This window comes from Hippocampus comes, unplaced genomic scaffold, assembly GCF_001891065.2.
Source record: "Hippocampus comes isolate QL1 unplaced genomic scaffold, H_comes_QL1_v1.1 scaffold94, whole genome shotgun sequence".
NCBI classification, from domain to species: domain Eukaryota; kingdom Metazoa; phylum Chordata; class Actinopteri; order Syngnathiformes; family Syngnathidae; genus Hippocampus; species Hippocampus comes.
In genome coordinates, this window is record NW_017806059.1 from 800,255 (window position 1) to 824,085 (window position 23,831).

A 23,831-nucleotide genomic window follows, 5' to 3' on the forward strand; every position below is an offset into this window, starting at 1 on the left:
GGCCACCACCCGCAGCCAAATATTTATTTCCATAGAACCATGAGTCTTTGTTACGTAGGGTATCAAGTTCTTTGGCCCTGGCTGTAAAACAATCAAACGTAGAGCCATGATATGGTTCATCTGCAAGTGGATTTACCCTCTTACAGACAGCCCGACACAGCCCAGGAAACCCAATTGGGTAGGATGACAGCCTTTCATTTAATTCTCTTTGACGCAACCACTTGTGTGACAAGTGGGTGTGCATGAAAGGGCTTCTGGTTTGACCTGAACAATGAACCCCCTTTTTTAAAAGTCTCATGCACAGGATAATTATCATGTTCTGGGGAAGACTCATTGAGGTCTTATTTAATTGAATTTAAAGAAAGCTGCATGTAATTTAACAATGCAGAGGACTGGAAAAAACAATCCTGTCCAACAATTTTTGATTTCTAAGATTTAGGCCTTCAATCTATTGAGAACCTATTCAAATAATTGCTTTTCTTTTATTATTTGATTTACCAAAACTTTCTCATACATCTCCGATGTTTGGGGTCAAGAATTTCAAGAAAAAGTTGAATGCTTGAAATCACAAAGTGACCTAATGAAACAGCACTGTACATCATTTGCAGCCAAATTGTCCATGACATCTGATGTGCGAGTTCGTGTACGGTACACACCAGTACGATGTGTTTTTAGTTCGTGAGGAACTAGTCAAGTCAATTTTTTTATATAGCCCTTAATCACAAACAGTCTTAAACGGCTTCACATGCCCACAGTCGGTAAATATTAACGACATCCCCTGACCTTAACCCCCAAGAGGGCAAAGAAAAAACGAATCACTGGAAAAATGAGGATCGTTGAGAAGGGGCCGCAGATGGGAGAATCCCCCTTCCAAAATGACCAGGCTGCAATGGATGCTGAGTGGGCAACAGTTGACACAATATTGTATGATACAATGTTAGTTAGAATGATATAAAAAGGAGGGAGAGGCCTTCGGAGAGGTGGGTCCCCCTCTGAACCCGGCCCAGTTCGTCATTGAAGAAATCTTCATAACAGCGCCTCCGAGTGGTCGACCCAGCTCTTGTCCGGCTCTGCTAGTGCTGATGTAAATGGTTTCAAAGAGTCTGACGTGAACTCTTCATCGGCTTTACCCAGGGGTTGAATAACATCATCCCACAGGGGTCCTTTATGCCATTTCTATCTCACTGGCCCATACGGCAGACATTGGGAGTTGCCTTTTTTTCTCCACTACATTATTTTATTTTTGAACAGTGAAAACAAGAAAACATTTAATTGGTTTTTATAAATCAATTGCATTAGACAGAGTCACATTATTCAGCTAAAAAAATGTCATGAAAGTCCCTTTGTTATGAAAAAGTTGGACGTGTTTTAAACGGAATGTTTAGTTGGCTTGAACAAATTAACATCTAACAGACTACCATGCAACTCATTGACCTTGTGGATTAGTTAAGAAAAAAAGTGCATCCTCATGCGTGTCTCCTAATTGGAATTGCAAACTAGGATAGAGTGTGGGTGTCTGCACGGTACAAGCGGGCATGCGTTGGTTGGATCAGTTGATTCGGTTCATTATTTGGCTGGCTGGAGAAATACAGAGGCAACAAAATAAAGAGGGCGCGATTTAGGGCAAACCAACTTCTGGGAAGTGCCTCGTGTGTGCGCTTCTTGTGTGCTTACACACAGCAGACAAAACTCGGTTACATATTTTTTTTTCCATGAAGAATGTTTGTCTTTCATTTATCCCTGAAATAAAAGCACCCTGTGATTTGCGTACAACTTCCAATAATGTTAACATGAAGTGATGCAGTCAAAGTGGACGAGAAGTTTCCAGACAAATATTGTGGCATTTTGAAACATGACAGGACACAATTTCACAATGGAGGTCCTTCCGTTGCTTTTCAAAACCAAAAGTAGAGAAAATACTGATGTTGTTGGTATCTACGTTGTGTTCTTTGTTTTTGAGCAAGAATTACAGTGGCTGCAAGTAAGATGAAAAATAATCTGAGACGTTTCACAGTAATTAGTCGCCTTTCATGCGCCTGAGGAGACTGTTGAACTGACTGAATGGGGAATGAGCAATGCAAGGGGGTTGGGACGTTGAATGAGTGGGTGGGTACCAGAGTGGGTGTGGGTCTCTTCTTTTGTAGCCTGCACTTCTCTCCCTCGCCACCAAAAGGGGGAATAGGCTGAGGCAGCTGTCACTTAACATGTGAATGTTCTGAGGGCGGCCCGGGGGCCTTTAGAAAACTCTTTTTTTTTTTTATTGCCCCCACCCCCCATCCCCCTCCCACCCACTCAAGGCGCAGTTGCATGGAGTTTTTAAGCTACGTTGAGATCCAGGGGATGGGCTTCATTGGGTGAAATGAGAGAGAGTGTGTTGGGGGGCGGAAACCAAAGGAAAGGTAAAAGGGGGGCACTCTGTCATCTAGCTGCATGGTACAGGAGCAACCTGAGCAGCATCAGAGCCGGTGAGAATGATATCATCTTGTTGTTCAACGGATCCGTCAGAGTCCGACCCCCCACGTCTAGGCTGATCTTGGCAGAGAACTGTGGGAGTTCAACTGAGTCGTTGGAATACATTGTGTCCATCTAGGCGCACTATCCCATCAGCGGCGTTAACAAGGAAGGAATTCCTCTATCACAGCTCCCACAACAAAGAAGAAAGGGAGAGGAGCAGAGCCGGTGGGAGGAGAAGTGAGCTGAGGGGAGGGGTGCACTGTGAGGGGAAAGGAGGAGGACATTGTTTCCCTGTGACTGTGGGCAACGGAAAAGCATGAGTTATCAGGACATGTGCGTGATTGTGTTTAGAAAGTGTGTTTGTAGGTGAGCATTCAACACATTTACGCAAATGTGTTGAAGTGATTTGAGTGTGTATTCAAGAGAGCATGGATGTGTTGGTGTGCACAGCCTTCAGTTTGGGATGTTGGAACTGGGAGGCCACTCAAAGGATGCTCAGACAAAGCTTTTTTTTTTTTTCCACAACCTCTTTGAATGCTGAATGGGGACTGACTGGATTCCTTTACTCATGCTGTTGGTCCCTGGTAGAGGGTAAGTGGAGTTCACACAATCTCAAACTGCCAAAACTCAGTATTCGTCTAAAATTTGTGTTTGGATGTTGCTGGCCACTGCTTGAATCCAAATTATAAAGGAAAACAAGCACTATGTTTTGGATGTATTTGAATAAATAGTATTCATTTTGGACAGACAGCAAAATTCCTGCAAAAAAATGTTTTTTTTTACTTTAGCCTTAATCAGTCCTGATTAACAATTAAACACTCTGATTTGGTCACTGTTCTGTGGATAACTTTGGACTTATTTTGTTATATGAGTCTCAGAGGGTAACACATTGCTGTATATCAGGGTCGGTTCCTCAAGAGCCCCAAATCCAGCCGGTTTTCAAGGTCTCCCTCCTCCAAAATACCTGATTCAAATGATAAGCTCTGAGAAGCCTGATAATGATCGGGATGAATTGAATCAGGTATGTTGAAAGCGGGAGACATCTAAAACAGCCTGGATTGGGGATCTCGAGGACCCCTGCTCCACATGCACGTTGAGGGACCATCACAGTGATTAATTACTTTTTTAATACCTCACTTAATAGCGAGTGTCAAAGCAACAGAACACTCTACTGCCATGATTGATGACTGTTACTCTTTTGCTAATTACAAATCCCCCCTCTATCTATGTATCTATCTATCTAGATAATGCAATGTTTAGCATATATTCTTATATTGTTCTTATACATCAGTCGTATTTTTTGCTGCCAGGTCAGACGGTGGCACAGACATAGTTGCAGATCAGATGCAGGGGCAAAATATTTTTAGGGTCTCTTGATGATAATGTACTTCAAGTCAGGACAATGAAAGGCAACATTATTCTATATAAGCATGTTATAGGCCTAAACAAACAAAACAAAAATCATATTCTTGGGCAGAGCTTGACCGTTGTATATATCACTATATCTTTATAAATTTGCTGATATAGCTCCATGAATGATTTTCTAAGATCACTTTGGAGCCAAAAAGCTAATTTAGCAAATGGCTACCTACATTCGGCAATAAAAAAAAAAAAATTAAAAAAAACAAAAAACAAAAAAAAACGGCACTCCCTTACTGTTGAATTGTTAACCTATGTGGAAATGGCCAGATACTCTGTGCCCTACTGGTGGGCAGTGATGTGAGCTAACTTGGTAATCATTGATCTAGATATTGGGGCTTTGTCCGGGACCACTCTCTGATCTGACTTAGTACTCCCCTGTGGATTTCTTGGCAACGTCAGCTCCCTGGTGAGACATACAGTACATGAGATGTAATTACTAATGCACATAAAGACGTCATATTTCGACTCTCATTTAGTTAAAAGCCATGTCCTCTAGAATGTAAGTGGTTTCAAATTCATGAGAAAAAAAAAAATGACATTCAGATTCAATGTTATAATTAAGGATTCCTTATTTTCCATGGCGACATATTCTTTGGATCCCAAAAGCTATTAAAAGCGTACATACTTACTCAAAGTATAAACTACAGACTGCCAAACGGTTAATCCCCCTTTCTATTTGACGAGCCTATCATCTATTTGTCTATTTGTTGATGCAACTACCATGTTGCAGACCCATCTTGGTCAGCAAATTAACCCTTTCAGGGACAGCAGTTACTACAGTGGACATTATTGGTGCATGAAAGGGTTAAAGTGACCTTGAGAGTTCTGAATTGGGTCAGCCTCGGAGAGGGGACCCTCCTGCACTAGGGACCATTCCTATGATCACCTGACTGGCTCACTTTCGCTCCTGCAGTCTCGATCAACATGAATGCATCACCTCACGCTTCACAACAATGAAGGGTATGGCACCGGGGAGGAAACCAATAGTAGTGTTTGTTCTGTTCCGCTTGTAATTGCAGAATAATTTGTGACAAAAGTATGTTGTTGCTGTTAAGAATAGTGAAACAATAATTTACATTTTTCACAGAAGTGGGTCCCTTGGACTTGGCTGAGTGAATAAAGTTGGATTATTGCCACTGGTTCGTCATTCCGACAGTGGGATCCTTGACAAGCCTGTCACATAGATTTGTAAGGCCAGAATATTTTAGCTGTGAGATAAAGCATGTGTGTTTGTGGTCTAAATGAAAACAAAGGCACAGCAAATATCAGAGCCAAGTGTCTCGCTGGGGTTCCTCTGGCCAAGAGACAAATGATGCAGAGAGCATGGTTTTCTTTCCGCTGTGGCATGTAGTTGCTGTGAAAAAGAAAAAGTGTACTTTTGCATGATGATTCATTTGTCTTATTTTAGGTAGCTAAAGGTGATTCTCCATGCATGGCCGAGGGCTCTTACCTCAATCATTACCTCATTAGCCTCCGGGCTGAAGGATTATGGGTAACCTCGTAAGCCGGCCCAGCTGCCTAGGCCAAAAGTCCAAGCAAGTGCGATCGGATGAAGACTTCCTGAAGGAGTGCTACCATCGGCGAAAAGAGAGGCAGCTTCCTCAACATGGGCAGGATAAGAACAAGGACAGCGTGACGGAGACAGCAAAGGAGGAACAAGAACTTCATCACATGAGGGAGAAAGGAGCTCAAACACCAATTTCTGACAAACCTCTCCACAGCTCCCCTGCCTCAACAATCAGGAGTACCAGTACTTTGGATCGTGCCTGGCAGAGCACCCCCTCACCTATAAAAACATCACGCAATGGGACACTGACGAGAAGAACTGTGCCCCCAGAGTATTCGAGATCTCCCTTGGCTTGTCCTGACAAGACTGCTGCAGAGAGAAGGACTAGTTTTCAGAGGAGAGACTCGAGAGAAGGGAGTCCGTGGTCCTGGAAGACTGTGGCATCACGGGAAGTGACAGAAGTGACAGAGGTGACAGAAACTATCGTGACTGAGATCGTGGAAGTAACGGAGTATCCAACAGGAGATAAGTCAGGGGACCCCATTATCACAAGAACTGTTCGAGTCCTGAATGGAGTTGCCCAGGAACTTGCTGAGGTTGATACAAAAAGAAAACCTTTTAACCCCATTAAATTACATAATTCCATCCATTTCATCCCTTTATTTTGTCATCTAAATTAACATTCTGTCCTTTTAAAGCAATACTTGGTTTAAGCGAATATCATTGGTCTGACGTTCAAAAAGCGCATCCAACTACAACTGCAATTAAGAAAAAAAAAATGTCGCAATCTTGTTCACTTCACAGCTCCAAGGTGATGGACACTCAAGCTCAGATCAAGATTCCTGTGTGGAAAAATGGAAGGTATGTTTTAACGTTTCGCAGTTCCAAACTGATCCAATTTTGCCTTTCATTCAATTCATTTCATCGATGCTGCCAATATTATGTTATGGTCTTCCTAAGTGTCCATTGGCTCTGCGAAACATATCTACCGATTCCGAGACGATACTTCAAAGTTTGGAAGCCTTGCTGACATGGGTGTGTGAAATAGAGGAGCTCACAGCGAATCAGAAGCCTCCATCTTCAGAGGTCAAAGTGGTGAAAGCACAGCTTCAAGAACAAAGGGTTTGTTTCTTTTCACCTCATTTCACACTCCATAATCATATTAAACCGCCTACAGTAGGGAAAACACACCAACATAGTTATGCCACACAAAGTTGTAGCAAGGTCAGGCCTCTTTTAGAAAATAAAATGCATTGTTGAGGGGAGCGTGTGCAGAGTTTGTGTCAACCAAACAGGCAAATTTCTCACCGTTCCACTGTAACCTCAGCGATTGTGAGTTCTTCCAATGAGGAAAACCCCACCTGGCATAAAACAATATCATCTTGACACACGAGAAGGGCACACTGACACCAAGATAGTTAAAAAAAAAAAAAAAAACAACTTATCGCTCCCGTCAGATGGAATCCTTGTACCTCAAAATCCTTTTTTAGGAAACCCACAAAATGGTTTGTTTCATCACTTCTTAGCGTTGCATTGTAAAAAAGAGCAAGCCATTCTCAAAACTTTCGATTGTTCAATCATTTCGACAAATAACTCCCACATGTGTGGACTGGCCAACAGTATGCATCCAGTGTGTGCAAAAATGTGAATTTACCAAATTGTAACGGGAGGTTTTAGCTCGACGCCAGTGATATGTACTTTGCATATTCTGTGAGATCAAACGTATCAGAAGTGTATGTATGCCTGATGCATAAGGTGGGCAAGCCTCAGAGGAGGGAGGGCCCTCTGGACCTCCCAGAACTGAATATGCATGATTAAATCCATGTGGACAGTGATGTTTCCCTCTGTACCTTCGTCATGTGCATGCCAATGAGCCAAATAGTGTTGACGTAGCAATTCTATTTTTAATAAATCATCAACTGAGCAGAATACTTTGCTTTAGCTCCTGCAGCGCCTCCTAACAGACCGACGGAAAAGTATACAAACTATGATGTCAGAGGGTCCTCGGATAGTGGAGGCCCATCCAGGAGAGAAGGGGGATCAGGCTCGGGTCAAGCTCTGTGCTCTCAAAAAGAAGTGGGAGTCCATACAATGGGAGGAGAATCAAAGGTCAACCACTTTTACAGGCAATGTCACACTTCGACACATTTACTTCAACACTTCTTATTTATTGTTGACCTATATATCTCTTTTTTTTTTTTTTTTGTAGGAGGGACAGTCTGGAGCGGATTTTACCTCGGGCTCAACTCTTCCAGGAGGGCGTAGACAATTTGCAGCACTGGCTTATATCTGTTGAGCAGGCCCTCACTGAACTACGAAATGCTGAAAGAGTGATGCTGCATCCTTCAGAAGCCATAGTGAGGGCTAAGGTTGGAAATGTTGACATCTTCCACATACTGTATTTTTTATTGGGAGAAGTAGAACTTGACGTGCAGTCTTTTTTTTTCAGGCATTCGCTGATGAGATTCAGGCTAAAACTGCTGAGCTTGCAAAAGTTCAAAAAACAGGTCAAGAGCTCATGGAAGTGATCTCAGGTAATAGTAATTAATATCCACCCTAAATCATTAGGATTTGATGATGATTGCCGAACAGAAGGTGACATTTTACAGTAAACTCATGTTTTTGTGTGTTTTACATTCCAAAAATAACAGCAAGAAATTAAAATCTGCATACTGTACAATTCATACCACGCTGTTTCCCCCTCACACGAACGTTCCCAAACAAATGCATTTTTGGTGACTATGATTTCAGAGGAGGAGGAACACCAAGTCCGGGAGAAATTAGATGGACTTCGTATCAGATGCTCCGTGTTAAATCTGAGTAGTCAGGACGTTCTCCAAAGGCTGGAACAGGCTCTGGAAGCCTCTAATCGCTGTACATCCAGCCAGGAGGACCTCCACGTGTGGCTGGGCCGAATTGAGAGAGAACTCTTGGGTGCAGCAGGGGAACAGACACATGCGGGAGATGCAGTGTTATGTGCGGCTGAAAGACAGCGGGTAACATCAAGCGTTAAATCGTGTTCACCGAAAATATCTGATTTAGCTTGCTGTGTTTAACTTTTGACTTTGATAGCAGGCTCGCGAAGCATACGCGTGTTATTGAATCGAATTATTTACATTTGCAAATTCAGTCCGTGAACCAAGATTAAATCAGAGCAATTGCTGTCGTTCACATTTGAACATTGAACTATAATGTTCCTCTCATTAGCAAGAAAGCGAAGCAAATGAATAATAGCTTATTAACATGAACTTGTTTACTTACTGTTAGGGGGAGTGACAATGGCGTTACAACTTTTGTGACTGAAAGTACCAAGTACCGGTACGCTAATAGCGACCAAAGTATATAAAATCTAGCCTTACACTTTCTGAGACAAGACGGACTGCATTCTCCATTCACTGTTAGCTAAGCAGCTGTAAATTAACATAATTGTTTGGGAGAATCAGATTGACATAAAAATCATTTGGCTTGGGGTTTTGTTATTTTTAAAAAGAGGCTATTCATATTACTGTATACAGGTGAATTGTAATGCTACTTTTATTTCGAGACCTATTCTCACAATCCTGTAGGCCTACATACAGTGTATTATTTATTTATTTATTTATTTTCTGTAGACTACAGTAGTGCTGCCTTAGTTGCGAAATGTGCACATCGTACACATATATTGTTCAGAAGTGTGATTTTTTTTTCCCCAATATGTCCCCCCACCCTCTGATATTTCAATAGCTGGAACAGGCTGTAATGAAAGAGGTGGCTTGGTTTAAGGACGCGGCGCTAAGACTTGAAAAGATGAAAACTGTTCACCTGGATCCAGACCTCATATCCGAACAACTCAATGAGCAGAAGGTTGTGAACGATGAACAATACATTACATTTGTACCGTCTGAGATTTGTTTGAAATGTGCAATGTAATTAGTTGAGGGCACAAACAAATCAGGTCTTTTGTCTCCTGGATAGATTTTGGCTGTGGAGATTCTTCAGCACAGGTTCAACATTGAGAAGATGGCCAAAATCGCTGAAATCTTGCAAACATATAGCGAAGAAAGTGAAGCAGCGAATCTGAAGGTAAGTTCTTTATTATATGTGATACTTTAAATGAACAATGCATTGTTGGTGTTGTTGGTTTCACTCTCCTTTCATCTCTCTACGCAGACCCCATTAGATGCCTTACAGGAACAATGCGCCACCACATCAGCTACTAATTCCCATGGAGTTCTGCAGCTTGAGCATGCTCAGTCAATTCTTGTTCAGTTCTCAGAGGGCCTTACTGAGGTTTCACCATGGCTAGAAGAAACACAAAACCTCGTGATGCAGCTCTCCCTCACCCCGTTTAGCTTTGATGCATTCCGTGAGCAACAAGACCTTTTACAGGTAAAAGGAGCGTTCTTCTCCACATGACATAATTTTGTCACATGTTTACTTCTCTTTAACAACGAAACCGTTTTTACCTTGCATTCTGAAGGCATTGTACGGATGTGTTACGTACAACTACTTTTTCCCGTGATCCAAAATTTCATGTGCCTGATTTCCGAAGATCCCAAATGGCAGGCATTATAAAATGCATTTTCACAAGCCAACTGCATGCGCTGGTGGTGGGTTAGAAGTATGTAATTGACTCATCATATCGATGCAACAAGCTGGATAATTAGGTTTGACATCAAAAATCAAGGCAAATTTGCTTTGTTCAACGGTTGTTGGATGTTTTCTTTCTTTATTTATTTTTGACAAAGGGGTTTGATACAAAAAGTGCTTGCAATATATCAATGTTATTAAAAGTGAAGTAAATTTTCATTTCTGGGATAGAATTTAGCAACAAACGTGAAGTACATTATTTCCCTTAGTGGGGCCCCTGAGCCTTTTGTTTGACACCTGTGCCTTTGGTCATTATTTCTGACACTGTGTCATGATAAGTTTAGTTCATGGCATTTCAAAAATGTTTATAGGAGTGGAAAGTGTTCTGTGTTGCCTACGCCTCCTTATCTTTGTTCTGCGCATTTAAAGAGGCAAAATCAGCCATTGCGGTTCGTCTCAGGTTCAAATGACAGCATGCAAGCGACATGAATCTACCTGCATATACTGTACTTCTCCCAGAACACACAAGATGAACTGTGCAGCAATTTTGTACATTTTGGCAGACACAATCCTAGGTGTGCCTGGTCACAAGATCAGCTTCTGTTCCCATCAGTAATCAAGTTGCCACCCCACAGACAAGCATTTAGCAAATCAGGCCCAAAGAGATTAAAGTCAGTGATGTATAACTATTTGATTCTTTTCCTCCAATGCTTAGTCCCTGAGAGAGTCAATAGCTGAACATCGGCCAATGATCTCACGATTATGCTCCTTGGCGAAACACCTGTCAGAGCTAAACCCAATTCAGGGAGAGGGATTTTGTCGCAAAGCGACTGAGGCTGAGGAGCGGCACCGAGCCATCAGAGACCGTGTCAGGGAGACTGCCGTTCTACTTGAAGAGTCCTTACCCAGATTCACTCAAGTAAGGTTCCACCAACTGCAAAGTAAGAACATGCAACTACAGTAATCTGATCCTTCAAACATGAGGTCGTATGAATGACTAATTGGGGTTCATCATGGCTGCGCGGGAAGTCAGCTATATATGTCAATTAATTGAGCAACAACACTAGGAATAACACAAATAACACAATTATATGTATACATTCATTTTGTAGTTAGCTTCTAAGTATTGAATATGAAATCTACTGTACATTGGAAAAAAAAATTGACAGCGCCGGGTACTGCAATCAGTGAGTGAGTCACTGCACATTGCTTCGAACGTGTGGCAGAACTCAATGCATTGGTTCTTTATTATGTGCAGGCTTTACACAAAATTGAATGAAAATATATAGTGATGCATTTTATTTGCACGCATAATCACAGTAAAAACTTAAATGTTACATTGACGGTATTTTTATTTTGGGGGGAGATAATCATGCAACCATTCTTGTTACTACAGCTGAATGAGCGGATGGTTCTTCTCAGAGAAAATCTCGATCGCCTGCGCAGTCGCATCCAAACTCCAACACCTCTTCAGTGCCTTACCCCGAGGATTCAAGAGCAGCTACATGACAACAATTACATCTTGTCTGAACTGTCCAAGTTGGAGCTTAGCCTCACAAATGTCAAGACACACGCACAAGACTTGCTGACCAACACACAGCCGGCAGGGGTTACGTCCATCGGCACAGGTGCTTACATTGCCTGAGTGTAACTTCTTAACAAATAATGATGTTGCCCTAATCCATTTTACACATATCTATTCAAATGAATATTCCCCGTTGATCACTTTTCACCAAGATCTTTGCTCCATTCTGACAATACTAGCAATCCAGGAGCAAGTCACCACTCTTTGCCAGCTGCTGGGTGAGATGCACAGTCAGGTTCAAGAAAGGGAAAGCTGGTTGCTCAAACTGCTGGATCTGTCCATGAAGTTTTGGAGCGATGTTGCTGATGTCACAGCAGCCCTCAATAATGCTCAGCAGGCAGTTTTGGATCTTAATGCAAGCCAGACAGACTCTGAAACAATCTGCCAGAGTTTAGAGACGATGCAGGTTAGCTTAGAAAACCTTAAGCCTCTCATTGTTATAAAACAGCAAGTTTGACATAATTATCCTCTTTCATTTTGACACCCACTAGACTCTCAGGGAGGATATCGACACTTTGCAAGGAGATCTAGACACACTTGGTGTCCTCGGAATGGATCTGATGTCAGCATGTGGGGACACAGACAAACCGGATGTCACAAAAAACCTGGACGAAGTAAGCAATTACATTGAAATGAATCATTTGTGATGTTATGAAATGTACTGAGAAGAGTAATGTGTTTGACCTTTTGAAGCTTTATTGCCTGTGGAACAATTTGAGTAAACTGTGGAATGAATGTCACGACAAGCTGGAGGATTCCTTGCAGATGGCCTTAAATTATCAAGACACTATGCAGGTGTGTGTACGAATATGGACCATTTGTGTTGAATGCAGCAGCAAGTCCGAAATATTTTATGTTCATTCATTGTGGAAATTAGTCAGATTAATGTTATATATCTTAGGGACTTTTTGAGTGGTTGAAATCTGCAGAACTGAGGTCAACAGAAGAGTTTGTGGTTGGAACTTACCTGGAATCAGTCAAAGAGCAGCTGCGGGAACTTAAGGTGAGGATTCACTAGGAGATGACCACTGTGGCTACCATATGCCAGCCAATCGGAGAACACACAAAGACAAACAACAATTCGCACTCACAATCACACCTAGGGACGATTTCGAGTGATCACATTCGTCCACACAGGAAGGCCGGGACCGGAATCAAACCCATGACCTTTGCACTGTGAGGCGGATTTGCTAACCAGTGCCGCCCTGTTCTGATTAGTGTTGGTTATTTTTACATTTGGAATCAGTAAAGCTGAGTTGGTTTTAAAATAAAATCCAACCAAACTGCATTTGATCGTCTTTATTTGGAGTTACCAATATTAATTATTATATGTTTATCTACATTGTTACTACATCGAAAAATTTTATCGGAATCATTTTTATTTTTTTGAATTGTATAATTCCAAAAAAGCGATATATCGCTTTGTCGACTCATGAGGCCTTATATTGGGAGAGAGAGAGAGAGAGAGAGAGAGAGAGAGAGAGATTTTTTTCTGTGCATCAATTATTTGCTATTCGTGGGCCGGCCCAGTCCCTAAACCCAGCTAATTGATTAATTCTGCATTTGCTTTCCTCAGGAATTTAAACGAGAACTTTACCAGAAAAAGATTGAAATAGAAAGCCAAAACCATCGCTTTGTGAGTCGATTGTCTCCAGGCTCAGAACGCCCATGCTCAGTCTCACCCCTGTGCGACTTTCGACTGCGTTGGGACAGTCTGGAATCAGAGACTGTCAGCAGACAGGTGAGTGTATGACAATAGACACTCTTTCTATCTATCTATCTATCTATCTATCTATCTATCTATCTATCTATACACACACACACACACACACACACACACACACACACAAAAGTAATACACTATTTGTGTCTGAATTAGAAACTTACATTTCTGTTTGCAGCATCAACTGGAGTGTGCTCTACTAGGTCTGGGGCAGTTCCAAAACACACTGGATGAGTTGCACACATGGCTTGCCCATACTGCTGAACAATTGCAGGCCAAAAAAACAATCGGCATCGAACTGCAGGCTTGTGAAATAGAGCTGGCCAAACACAAGGTTGGTTATGAGATAATAATGATCAGAAATACTGAAAATGCCTGGGAAACAAAGCCTGTGAGGAAAATATCTCTCAATCTCGAAACCATAAAAACCTTAACTGTCAACCTTAAGAAATGTATCCGCTAAAATCTCTCACAACTATTTATCAGGACTATGACACGTTAACACAGCGACAGACAAAACCCATGAATTTGCTTATGAAATGAACTCTGTAATGTTTTCTTACAGGTCTTGCATAATGATGTCATGTCTCACGTTCGCACAATGGAGTCCCTGAACCAGGCAGGCAAAGAGTTGCTGGAAGTTGGGTCCGGGGACTGTGCACATGGTCTTCACTCTCGATTGGACCAACTCAATGAAAGCTGGGAGTTTGTTCGGTGTGAAACTGAACGGTATCAGCTGGAGTTAGAGAACAGACTCAGTCAGGTAATGCGCTTCACTTCAAATCAGGGGTGCCATTTGGAGAGCGTCTCCCACTGAATATAACAGCAACGTATTATTACCATTTAGTTTCAAACAATGTTTGTCAAATTAAAGATATATGAAATAGTACAATCCATACATTAAATGTTACACCCACATGTTGGATCTTAATGTTAAAAATAAATACAAATGTGAAATCTATTTCTGAATGTTAAGTCAACATGCTTTGCATGAAAGTAAAGGTTTAGATCATATGCAAATTCAAACTTCTGATAATAGCAAATATCAAAAATAAGATCTTGAAGAGATGTTAAAAAATGTTCAAGAATGAATAAAAACTACCTCACTTGGACATAGGTGATCATAATAAGAAACATGTTTAGAAAAAAAAATATATATATATATATATATATATCTCTGGAGCACAAAGCAAACCCCTCCAAGTTCTGGAAATATGATGGAACATAGTGCCAATCATCAACAAAACACTGGCCAGTGTGGGACAAATAAAGGTTATCTTATCTTATCTTATCTTATCTTATCTTATCTTCTTTGGCACGTACTTTGAGTTTGTATGGCCCTCGCATCCAAAGCCATATTTTCCTGTTCTCGTGTCTTATTTTGCGGACTTAGGCTGGGGCATTTCTCATCAATGTGAATTCATTCGTTCTGACCTCTGACATGCCCACCCACTTTAACCCTTTCATGCACCCTGTAACATAACATGATAAGCTGTCCACTGTAGTAACCGCTGTCCCTGAAGGGGTTAAGTAGTGAAATACCAAAGAGTTGTGATTCGCTGAGAACTGAGACTGCGGTGAAATCCTGGATTGCTTTCTTTTTCTCAGACTCCTCATTCTCATTTAAATCTAGGACAAAGATTAATCACACCACTGTGTTTGGCGGCCACACTTAGACTTTGAAGGAGAGCATGCTTTATTTTTTTTTTTAATTCTGGGTTAAAGCAGCAATAAAACTCCTAAAATACTTTTTAAAAGATGTTTCTAAAATCGTGATTGTTATTTCAGGTACCATTGCTTTTAAAAAATGTCTTTGATATTGTAAACACACTTTGTCCTCCTCGAGCTTTTGATTTGGTACTTTGGTTATCAACAGTTTGGATTTGCACACTAGCTAGTTTCACTCAAAACATTTTGATTAATAGATAGATTTAAAATGTCGATTTAGATTTTGACATGAGTATTCAATATTTTGAGATACATTTAACGTTTACGTTTGAAATATACTATTTGGATGTAACTATTGAATGTATCTTTGATAAAGTGACTCTCAAAGAAAAACCCAGTTTTCAAAACATTCTTTGAAGCCAAATGTGGCAATATGTTGTTGACGTGCAGAATGAGCTGCTTTACACATGCGCCACATTGCTTTGGTGAATATAATTGTGGGTAACCATCCATTTATATTTCCATACATCCTATTTCTAGGTTTTTCTAATGAGATCTCCTTTGTTAGGTTGCCAATGATATGTTGGTGCACTTTTACTCAAGCGAAATTCCGTTGATGTCATCTTTTTGTCGTCAGGTGCAAGATATTACAATGGGGATTCAGGACCTCCTACAGTGGCTGGACAATACAGACATCAGATTGCCATCTTCCAAATCCATGTGGGGTATGCCAGAATCAACCACTGAGAGCCTTAATGCTCATTTGGTGAGGCACAAAAACACTTCCAACTCTTAGATGTAGCTCAAAGTTAACCTACCTACTTCCTTTCTTCTGCACACCTGCAACAGGAGTTGTGCAATGAGATGGAGTCAAAGCTTCACACTTACACCGATGTGAAAAATGCCATTCAAAGAATGCTGGAAAGCAGCAATGTTGTGCCGGGATTGAGTACAGAACACAGCCTGTCGATCTTAGAACAAAGGTGGTCTTCTGTGTACAATAAAGTTCAAGAGCGAAAGGTTTCTGAACTCCTCAGTTTGTTTTCTGTTCTATCTGCTTTATCCATGACAGCATTCTGCAATTGAGTGTGTGTTGCTCTTTTTTAAGGTAAAGCTTATGAAAGGCTTGAGTCTGGCCAAGGAATTCCACAGTGACATCCAGGACCTTCTCACCAAGATGTCCAAGTGTAAGGAGTCTATTGGACTCCTCCCAGCTCCCAGCTTTGTTCTGGACACAATTAACAACCAACTGCAGGATCATAGAGTAGGTTGTATTATATACAGTACATTACATATAGTTTTTTTTTTGTCTCCAAGATGACAGCATGTAATACCTGTTTATTCTCAAATGTATTTATCTGTAAAGACACTGGTGGATGAAGTGAATGGTTACGCCGAGAAGAAGACCACAGTGGAGAGTGCTGGCAGTAGACTTGCTGAGTTTAGCAGGAAAGAGGATTGCGATGTCATTCACAACCTCCTCATGACTGTCCAAGATCGCTACAAACAACTACTGCAGTGTATTTCAGAGAGAGGCATTATGCTGGAGGAGGTCAAAAAGAATGCCAAACAGGTCGAGGGTTTTCTACATTCACTGTCACCATCCATGAAAATGTTAACTTTCACAAGGAAACATAACATGACATTTTGAACGAACAGTCACCTTTACTCTATTTCAGTTTAATGAATCTTGGCGCCTCCTGGTGGACTGGATGTTTGAGGTTGAAGAAACCTTAGACAACCATAAAGAGATCGCACCGTCACATGAGGAGATTAAACAACAACTAACTGAGCAGAAGGTGCAGTTGTGCAGGTGTTCAACATTTTTTTGAATCATTTGTGCATATTCACTGATGCCAAGCCTTTTCTTCAGGAGTTCCAGAAAGTGCTGAGATCCAAGAGGCCTATGTATGAGGCGACACTAAAGAGTGGCCGCAAACTTTATAATAGAGCTCAAAGAAGCCATGACCAACAGCACCTGGAAAACCTTCTGGCTGAACTGAAAGACACATGGGACACAATCAATGGAAAGTCTATGGAGAGGTATCAGGATCTCTTGTGGTTGGCAGGAGAAGATTCGTTCCTGCTCAGTTTAAAAGTTGCTTCTGTTTTTCCTCTTGCAGACAACACAAACTGGAGGAAGCTTTGCTCTTCTCGGGAAGGTTCACAGATGCTCTTCAAGCACTGAACAACTGGCTATATAGAGCTGAGCCACACTTAGCCAAGGATGTTCCTGTCAGCGGAGACAAGGACGTGGTCAACAATCTGATAGACAAACATAAAGTAGGGCACCAAAACAGATTGATTTATTTGTTTATTTATTTATTTATTTATTACTAAACTATATCTACATCCTGGATTTTTAACTGAATCACATACCCAATAATCTTTTTTTTTTTCATTCTGTTCTTTCTGACTGTTTCAAACTGTGAGAAGTGATTTGGTGCTAATTTTACGGCAGCTTCAACTATCGGAACTTTTGGCTGATACACTGTCATTCAGATAATGACGCCCTCTCAGAATTGATTTTATTTGACTTGACTTGAAAAGTTTTGGACATCCTGTTTATTCGTGTCTTAAAAGTTCTCATCATTGTTCTTCTCCCCGAGGCATTTCAAAAGGAGCTTGGGAAGCGAGCAGGGTGCATCAAGACCTTGAGGCGCTCTGTTAAGGACCTGACCAGGAGCAGCACGGCTGATTCACACTGGCTGCAGGAGCAAATGGATGAACTGGAGGGCCGCTGGGAGGTGGTGTGCAAGCTGTCGGTCGGCAAACAGGACAGACTTGAGGCTGCACTTCAGCAGGTAGTTCAAGCATCGTATTAGTAACATTATGGGATGTGGACTACAATTTTGATACTTGAAACAATTATTTCACTAAATAAGTTGAACTGTTAGTGTCTATATTTTGTGTATTTTCTTTGCAGCACTACAAATTGTAACAAACTCAAAGTACCCATATATGCTCCTTTTTTACTTCATGGAAATTGAAAATGTAATTCAGTTTTGGATAATTTATAGATGATTGACAGTTTTCTGTTGACCTAATTAAAGTTGATAGCATTGCTCACTATTGTATCTTAATCTTTGTTCTCATGAGGCTGAGAAATTTGATGGCCTCGTCCATTCTTTCATGGAGCGTCTCACTGAGGTCGAGAGGCTTTTTAAATATGGAGTCATACCAGAGGAAGTGGAAAGTTTGCTCGCCCTCCACTCAGACAATGAGGTAAGCCCCTTTTACACTTGTATGCAGTAATACGGGAAGGTCCAATGTGGAGGGAGTTAAGGTCCACAGAACAAGTCTGATTAAGATTTACTAACAGGTTCAAGGGCAGTCAGTCTTGGAATGCAGCTGTTCATCAACCATGATCGTATTAGGTCATTAAATGATTGATTGCATGGATGAAATGCTGACGAAAGCTTTTATTTCCTTTTCCGCAGCAGACAATGTTTACCTTAAAAACTCAATCAACGGAGTTAGAGAATATCCAGTGTCTGGGTCAAAAGATCCTCTCCTCTTGTCACCCAGACTCAAAAATAACCCTCAAGTCCTGGATGGGTGTCACCAAGACCCGCTATGAAGAGGTGAGTGACTTTGTGACCGCATAATGAAAAACGACACATTCATTCTCCGGTCAGTGGTTCAGTAAATTAAATTTGCAGTACGGAATTCGTCGTCAGAGAATCCTTTTGTGGTTTTCTGAGATAGGTTCTGACATGGGCCCAGCAACAAGGCTTAAGGATCCAGACCATTTTAACTTTGATGGAAGAAGAGAGAGAGGAAGTACAGCGGCTGTTGGAATGGATCTCTTCAGCACAAGAAGCTCTGAGCATCAGAGATGAAGAGCCTGTGCCCGAAAACACAGAGCAGAACCAAGAACTTATTGAGCAGCATTGTGTATGTTTCCCCCCCACCGCAATGTAATTTTTTTCACTGATCAATGGTGCCCCCTCAGATCGGTGTAACGTTTACAACTCATCAGCACTTGACTACACATGATTTCTTCCTGCAGGTATTCATGGAGGAGCTAAACAAGAAGCTTCCCGAAGTTGAACATGCAACAAAGTCGTGCAAACATAAGAGTGTTTCTAAGCAGCAAGTTTCCCCCAGGAAACGACCAATCGCACGTAAAGACACCACTGCTATTGTGCTTCCCATAGAAGCAGTATCAAAAGAGTGTTTTTAGAATTTCCTTGACTGATGTGAGACTTCCACACTTTGTCAACCCAGAGAGGCGGAGCACTCTGAAGTTTGCTCCTCCAGCACCACTCCCCCTGGATCACCTTGACCCCCAGACCCCGCAGCTCAGTCAGCTGGTCAGTCAGTGGCAGAAACTTTGGCTCCTGGCACTAGCAAGACAAAAACATCTTGAACAACACCGGCAAAAACTCATCGAGGTTAGTGTGTTTTTACGTTGTCAGTATGAAACAAGTTCACCGTTGGAACACTCCAACATTGATGCACCCATTGTAATTATTTTTCTTGTCAATTATTTTGACGTCTCATTAGAACATAAGCCCTATGTTTTTGCTTTTTCTTAAATACAGATAGAAGAATTTGCCAACTTTGACTTTAACATTTGGCGAAAACGCTACATTCAGTGGATAAGCCATTTGAAGTCTCGCATTCTAGATGTCTTCCGAAACATTGACCGGGATCAGGATGGACGAATCAGCCAGAAAGAGTTCATCGACTATGTCCTGGCTTCGAGTAAGACCCCCTGGCTATTGCCTTATGTTGTTTTGGGTAAATGTGAAATGAATCCATGAACTGGTTTCAATGACAAATGACAAGTATATACGATGCCGTTTTAAGTGCAAGAAAGCATGACAAAAATTGTCTGTTTATTAACCCTTTCGTGCACCCTGTAACCTGATAACATGATAAGCTGTCCACTGTAGTAACCACTGTCCACGAAAGAGATAAAGTCATAACAATGTCCATTGAAGCAAAGGACATGTAAAAAATATTTTTCAAATTACCGGTAAATGCAACAATTTTTTTGACTCCATTGTCAACAACCCCATGCCTATAAAGGTTTTTCTGGACTGTAAGTATTGGATTGGATTGGATTGGCGTTCTCTTATTATTTCCCTGAATCAATTGACCAATGACTCATAAAGATCCTCGTCACCATAGTACACCAGATATTATACAGTTATGTTTTAACTTTATTGCAGAATTCCCCACCAACTCGCTGGAAATGAATGCAGTGGCAAACATCTTTGACGTGAACAGTGATGGTTTCATCGATTACTATGAGTTTGTGAGTGCGCTGCACCCCAGCAGAGATCCTTACAGGAAAATGCTCGATGCAGATCAAATCACTGAAGAGGTACAAACAATGCTTACTAGTGAGACAATTACTTGCCGTGACTCGCATGTCCCACAAATGGTTCAACACTTTTCCATCTTCCTTTTTGCAGGTGAGCCGTCAGGTGTCACAATGTAATTGTCCCAAGAGATTTCAAGTGGAGCAGATCAGTGCCAATAGATACAGAGTGAGTTATCGTTTTGCCTTCACATGTGCTTCTTTGATGATCTATTTTTACTTAACAAGCAATTTTTTTAACAGCCGATTGTCATTTGCTAATGTTTAATTATGTGCAGTTTGGAGATTCCCAACAGTTGCGGATGGTTCGTATGTTGCGGAGCACACTGATGGTCAGAGTGGGAGGAGGCTGGACTGCTCTAGATGAGTTCCTGGTGAAGAATGATCCCTGCAGAGGTAAGGTTACTGCAAACTAGCCTTGTCATAAAAGCATTTTTACTTCAAGGCCACTGTTAGATGACAGAATGTGTCAATAGACAACAAATGCATGTCTAATGCTAAACAAATATGGATGGATAAGCAAGTCATTGATTCAAATGGCAATATGAGAGTATATTCAGGGTTCCCGTGCATCCTGGAAAACCTGGAAAAGGAATATCAAAATTTCCAGTCATGGAAAACATGGAAATTGAGACAAAAAGGAAAATGTCCTGGGAAACCTTAATTTATCCTGGAATATTATTTTTCCTCCCTCTGCTTCTCTCTGCCTTGTGGATGAACGCAAACGGGTGAAACAGACATGTCTGTTTTCAGCTACCTTCAATGGGCAACACTGAGCTGTAGTGTTTTTCTGCTTTATCTGCTTCTTCACCTCCATGATCCGTCACCTTATCGTGGTGGAGGGGTGTGCGTGTCCCAATGATCCTGGGAGCTAAGTTGTCTGGGGCTTTCGGCCCCTGGCAGGGTCACCCATGGAAACAGGTCTTGAGGGACCAGATAAAGAAAGCACGGCTCAGAGAGACCCCTTATGATGTTTGAGAAATTTGGATCACATTTTCCCCTTGCCCAGACGTGGGTCACCGGGGCCCCCCTCTGGAGCCAGGCCTGGAGGCAGGGCTTGCTGGCGAGCACCTGGTGGCCGGGCCTACGCCCATGGGGCCCGGCCAGGCACAACCCGAAAAGGCAACGTGAGTCTCTCTTCCCATGGGCTCACCACCTGTGGGAGGGGCTGAAGAGTTAGGTGCTTTGTGAGCTGGGCGCCGGCAAAAGGCGGGGACCTCGGCGGTCCGATCCCCGGCTTCAGAAACTACCTCGGGGGACATGGAATGTCACCTCTCTGACAGTGAAGAAGCCTGAGTTGTTGTGCGAGGCAGAGAAGGTCTGAATAGATATAATCGGACTCGCCTCCACGCACAGCTTGAGCTCTGAAACCAGTCCTCTCGAGAGGGGTTGGACACTCTTCCACTCTGGAGTTCCCCAAGGTGAGAGGCGCCGAGCAGGTGTGGGCATACTTATGACCGCCTGGCTTGGTGCCTGTAGATTAGGGTAACTCCAATTTGCACTTGTGTGCACTTGACAACATCAGGCTGTTATTTGATGAACGGCTGTTATAAAATGAAAGAAACACTTTTACAGCATTGTAAACACTGCTCTTTTGTCAACAGTAAAAGGCCGGACCAACCTGAAGATCAAAGAGAAGTACTTGTCTCCCACAGGGAGCACCTCGAAAGGTTTGACCGTCAGCAGGTCCAACTCAAGCCTCAGTCTCTACAGCAGTGCCTCCGCCCCAACTAGCCCCATGACACGCAAGGCAAGCTATTACTTTCAAACAATTGGCACCTTTGGTTCGTAAAAGTCCACTCCCTTGCAGGTCACATCATAAAATGGCATTGACATTTACCAATGTAGATTATCTTACCAAAGACACCTAACTGCCAACTCTTTCTGCCTTTTAGGCTTTACTGCGCCGAAGCTTTTCAGGCGACCGTTGCGTTCGTCCTCGAAGTTCCATTGCTGCATTGGGATCTGAACTCCTGTTTGTCACAACAGAGGGGCACACCTCTCTATCACCATCAGGTCAGGCAGTCACCGCCGTTAAGTGTCAAGTAGTTACTGTGTGGAAGGCAGTTTATTGTTCACCTCATGATTGCATATAAAGTATAGATTTTTTTTAAGACACCAATCGCTTTGTTTTCATTCTTCACCCTCCAGAAGAGGCCGAGGGGCTGCTTCCCACATGATTGCCTCAGCCTCCAAATCTCCAAGTGTGCACTAAACCCAAACAGCCTTTGGCCGTGAATGACAGACGCGAGAAGTAGGAGTGTTGTGTGCAAAAGCGCTGTAAAAGCAAACACAAAAAGCGGACACTGAAGATAAAATACAGAAGGTCAAAATACAGAAAGATCTGCAGCTTTGTGGTGTCTGTGGAAACCGAAGACCCTGAAACCGTCCTTTCAAGTGTGAAGAATGGTCATTTTTCATACCCCAGCTCCTGTTCACGCATGAGAATATAATTGCATTCGGAGTAGTGTTGTAAAGGTTTTGCATGGAAACTTAATGCATGGTAGTCTTTTTTTTCTCGACGAGCATCATTTTCTGATTTTATTATTACCTGAATCAGAAAGTGTCAACTGCTTTGCAGCAATTGTTTGTTTAACTTCATAGTGGACTTTGGTGCTCGGCCATGAACATATGTATAGTATGAAAAAAAAGTGTGCTCACTTTGTGTCGGCCACTGAGTATCCAAAAACACCTAATACCAAAACCACAATGAGTGTGCGAGGCTGCCGTATGTTGGTCCTCAAATGTATAATGTGAATTGTTTTTTTTTTTTTTTTGTTTGTTTAGTTAGTTTTTTTTTTTTTTTTTTTTTTTTTTTTTTTTTGCTGCGAAGAAGATATTGTTGGCAGGGCCACACCTTGACTGTGCATCTTTTACGGTTTCTGATGCCATGTTTTTAAGCGATCGTGCTTTGCTTGAATGCTTTGCAATTTTAGGATGGTTTAATCACGGAAAATTGTGTTTCCAGCAATGACATTTTGACAAGCTGATTATTTTGTGAAGATTGTTTTTGTTGTTTGTATTTTTATGGAACATTGCTGTGAATGTATAGCTTTGATTTTACTTTTTTACTACAGTAAGGGTTTCTGCTTTTTCCTTTTCTTTTCTTCACCTACTAAGCACTTTCTGGGTCTGACTACTTTACAATTGGATTTATAAGCAAGAATAGTTGCGAGATACATTCTAGAATCTGAAACTAATGTTTTTGTACATATTCAAAAAGTAATCTGTCCTTTAAGCAATACAGACTTCAGAATTTACAGTACTTTTGATTCTGCTTGCCTAGCCAGCAAACCTGTACCAAAAGTGTGTCTTGTTGCTTGTGTTTCATTCTGTAATGTCTCTTATTGTCAGCCCATACGCAAACTACACAATTGCACCCACTGCTTCATTGCTAGATTCAGTATGTGGTACATGAGAGATACCACGGAACTTTATCCTTGTGTGATATGAAATAATATTTCCCTTGGGGGAAATGTCAATCCACTGCAATGTAAAAACTCAGCATCAATACACCATTTTTTTGTTCTTGTTTTTAAGATCTGACATGACAGACAGCAGTTGAAATACT

At 41.7% G+C, this 23,831-nt stretch overlaps 1 protein-coding gene across 5 annotated transcripts in view; it reads left to right on the plus strand.

Moving 5' to 3' along the window:
• macf1b (microtubule actin crosslinking factor 1b) overlaps nucleotides 1-22,897 on the plus strand; it is a 33,333-nt gene extending 10,436 nt beyond the window's left edge. For 2 of the 5 annotated variants that reach the window (XM_019893038.1, XM_019893039.1), the window contains 38 exons: nucleotides 6,188-6,244; nucleotides 6,344-6,505; nucleotides 7,326-7,492; nucleotides 7,593-7,752; nucleotides 7,833-7,917; nucleotides 8,135-8,379; nucleotides 9,107-9,226; nucleotides 9,338-9,445; nucleotides 9,533-9,751; nucleotides 10,668-10,871; nucleotides 11,349-11,580; nucleotides 11,717-11,943; nucleotides 12,029-12,151; nucleotides 12,231-12,332; nucleotides 12,439-12,540; nucleotides 13,114-13,278; nucleotides 13,439-13,594; nucleotides 13,826-14,023; nucleotides 15,566-15,694; nucleotides 15,778-15,948; nucleotides 16,037-16,192; nucleotides 16,295-16,501; nucleotides 16,608-16,727; nucleotides 16,802-16,971; nucleotides 17,052-17,211; nucleotides 17,538-17,732; nucleotides 18,028-18,153; nucleotides 18,369-18,512; nucleotides 18,637-18,825; nucleotides 18,941-19,055; nucleotides 19,159-19,325; nucleotides 19,476-19,638; nucleotides 20,109-20,263; nucleotides 20,355-20,429; nucleotides 20,539-20,656; nucleotides 21,865-22,010; nucleotides 22,156-22,276; nucleotides 22,412-22,897. In XM_019893038.1, the coding sequence (XP_019748597.1) occupies nucleotides 6,188-6,244; nucleotides 6,344-6,505; nucleotides 7,326-7,492; nucleotides 7,593-7,752; nucleotides 7,833-7,917; nucleotides 8,135-8,379; nucleotides 9,107-9,226; nucleotides 9,338-9,445; nucleotides 9,533-9,751; nucleotides 10,668-10,871; nucleotides 11,349-11,580; nucleotides 11,717-11,943; nucleotides 12,029-12,151; nucleotides 12,231-12,332; nucleotides 12,439-12,540; nucleotides 13,114-13,278; nucleotides 13,439-13,594; nucleotides 13,826-14,023; nucleotides 15,566-15,694; nucleotides 15,778-15,948; nucleotides 16,037-16,192; nucleotides 16,295-16,501; nucleotides 16,608-16,727; nucleotides 16,802-16,971; nucleotides 17,052-17,211; nucleotides 17,538-17,732; nucleotides 18,028-18,153; nucleotides 18,369-18,512; nucleotides 18,637-18,825; nucleotides 18,941-19,055; nucleotides 19,159-19,325; nucleotides 19,476-19,638; nucleotides 20,109-20,263; nucleotides 20,355-20,429; nucleotides 20,539-20,656; nucleotides 21,865-22,010; nucleotides 22,156-22,276; nucleotides 22,412-22,440 (5,688 nt within the window). In that variant the 3' untranslated portion in view covers nucleotides 22,441-22,897. Of the gene's footprint in view, nucleotides 1-2,260; nucleotides 3,046-5,284; nucleotides 5,980-6,187; nucleotides 6,245-6,343; nucleotides 6,506-7,325; nucleotides 7,493-7,592; nucleotides 7,753-7,832; nucleotides 7,918-8,134; nucleotides 8,380-9,106; nucleotides 9,227-9,337; nucleotides 9,446-9,532; nucleotides 9,752-10,667; nucleotides 10,872-11,348; nucleotides 11,581-11,716; nucleotides 11,944-12,028; nucleotides 12,152-12,230; nucleotides 12,333-12,438; nucleotides 12,541-13,113; nucleotides 13,279-13,438; nucleotides 13,595-13,825; nucleotides 14,024-15,565; nucleotides 15,695-15,777; nucleotides 15,949-16,036; nucleotides 16,193-16,294; nucleotides 16,502-16,607; nucleotides 16,728-16,801; nucleotides 16,972-17,051; nucleotides 17,212-17,537; nucleotides 17,733-18,027; nucleotides 18,154-18,368; nucleotides 18,513-18,632; nucleotides 18,826-18,940; nucleotides 19,056-19,158; nucleotides 19,326-19,475; nucleotides 19,639-20,108; nucleotides 20,264-20,354; nucleotides 20,430-20,538; nucleotides 20,657-21,864; nucleotides 22,011-22,155; nucleotides 22,277-22,411 lie in introns of those variants that run through there. The other 3 variants (XM_019893037.1, XM_019893036.1, XR_002170877.1) reach the window with 3 other exon arrangements.
• The last annotated feature ends 934 nt before the right edge of the window (nucleotides 22,898-23,831 follow it).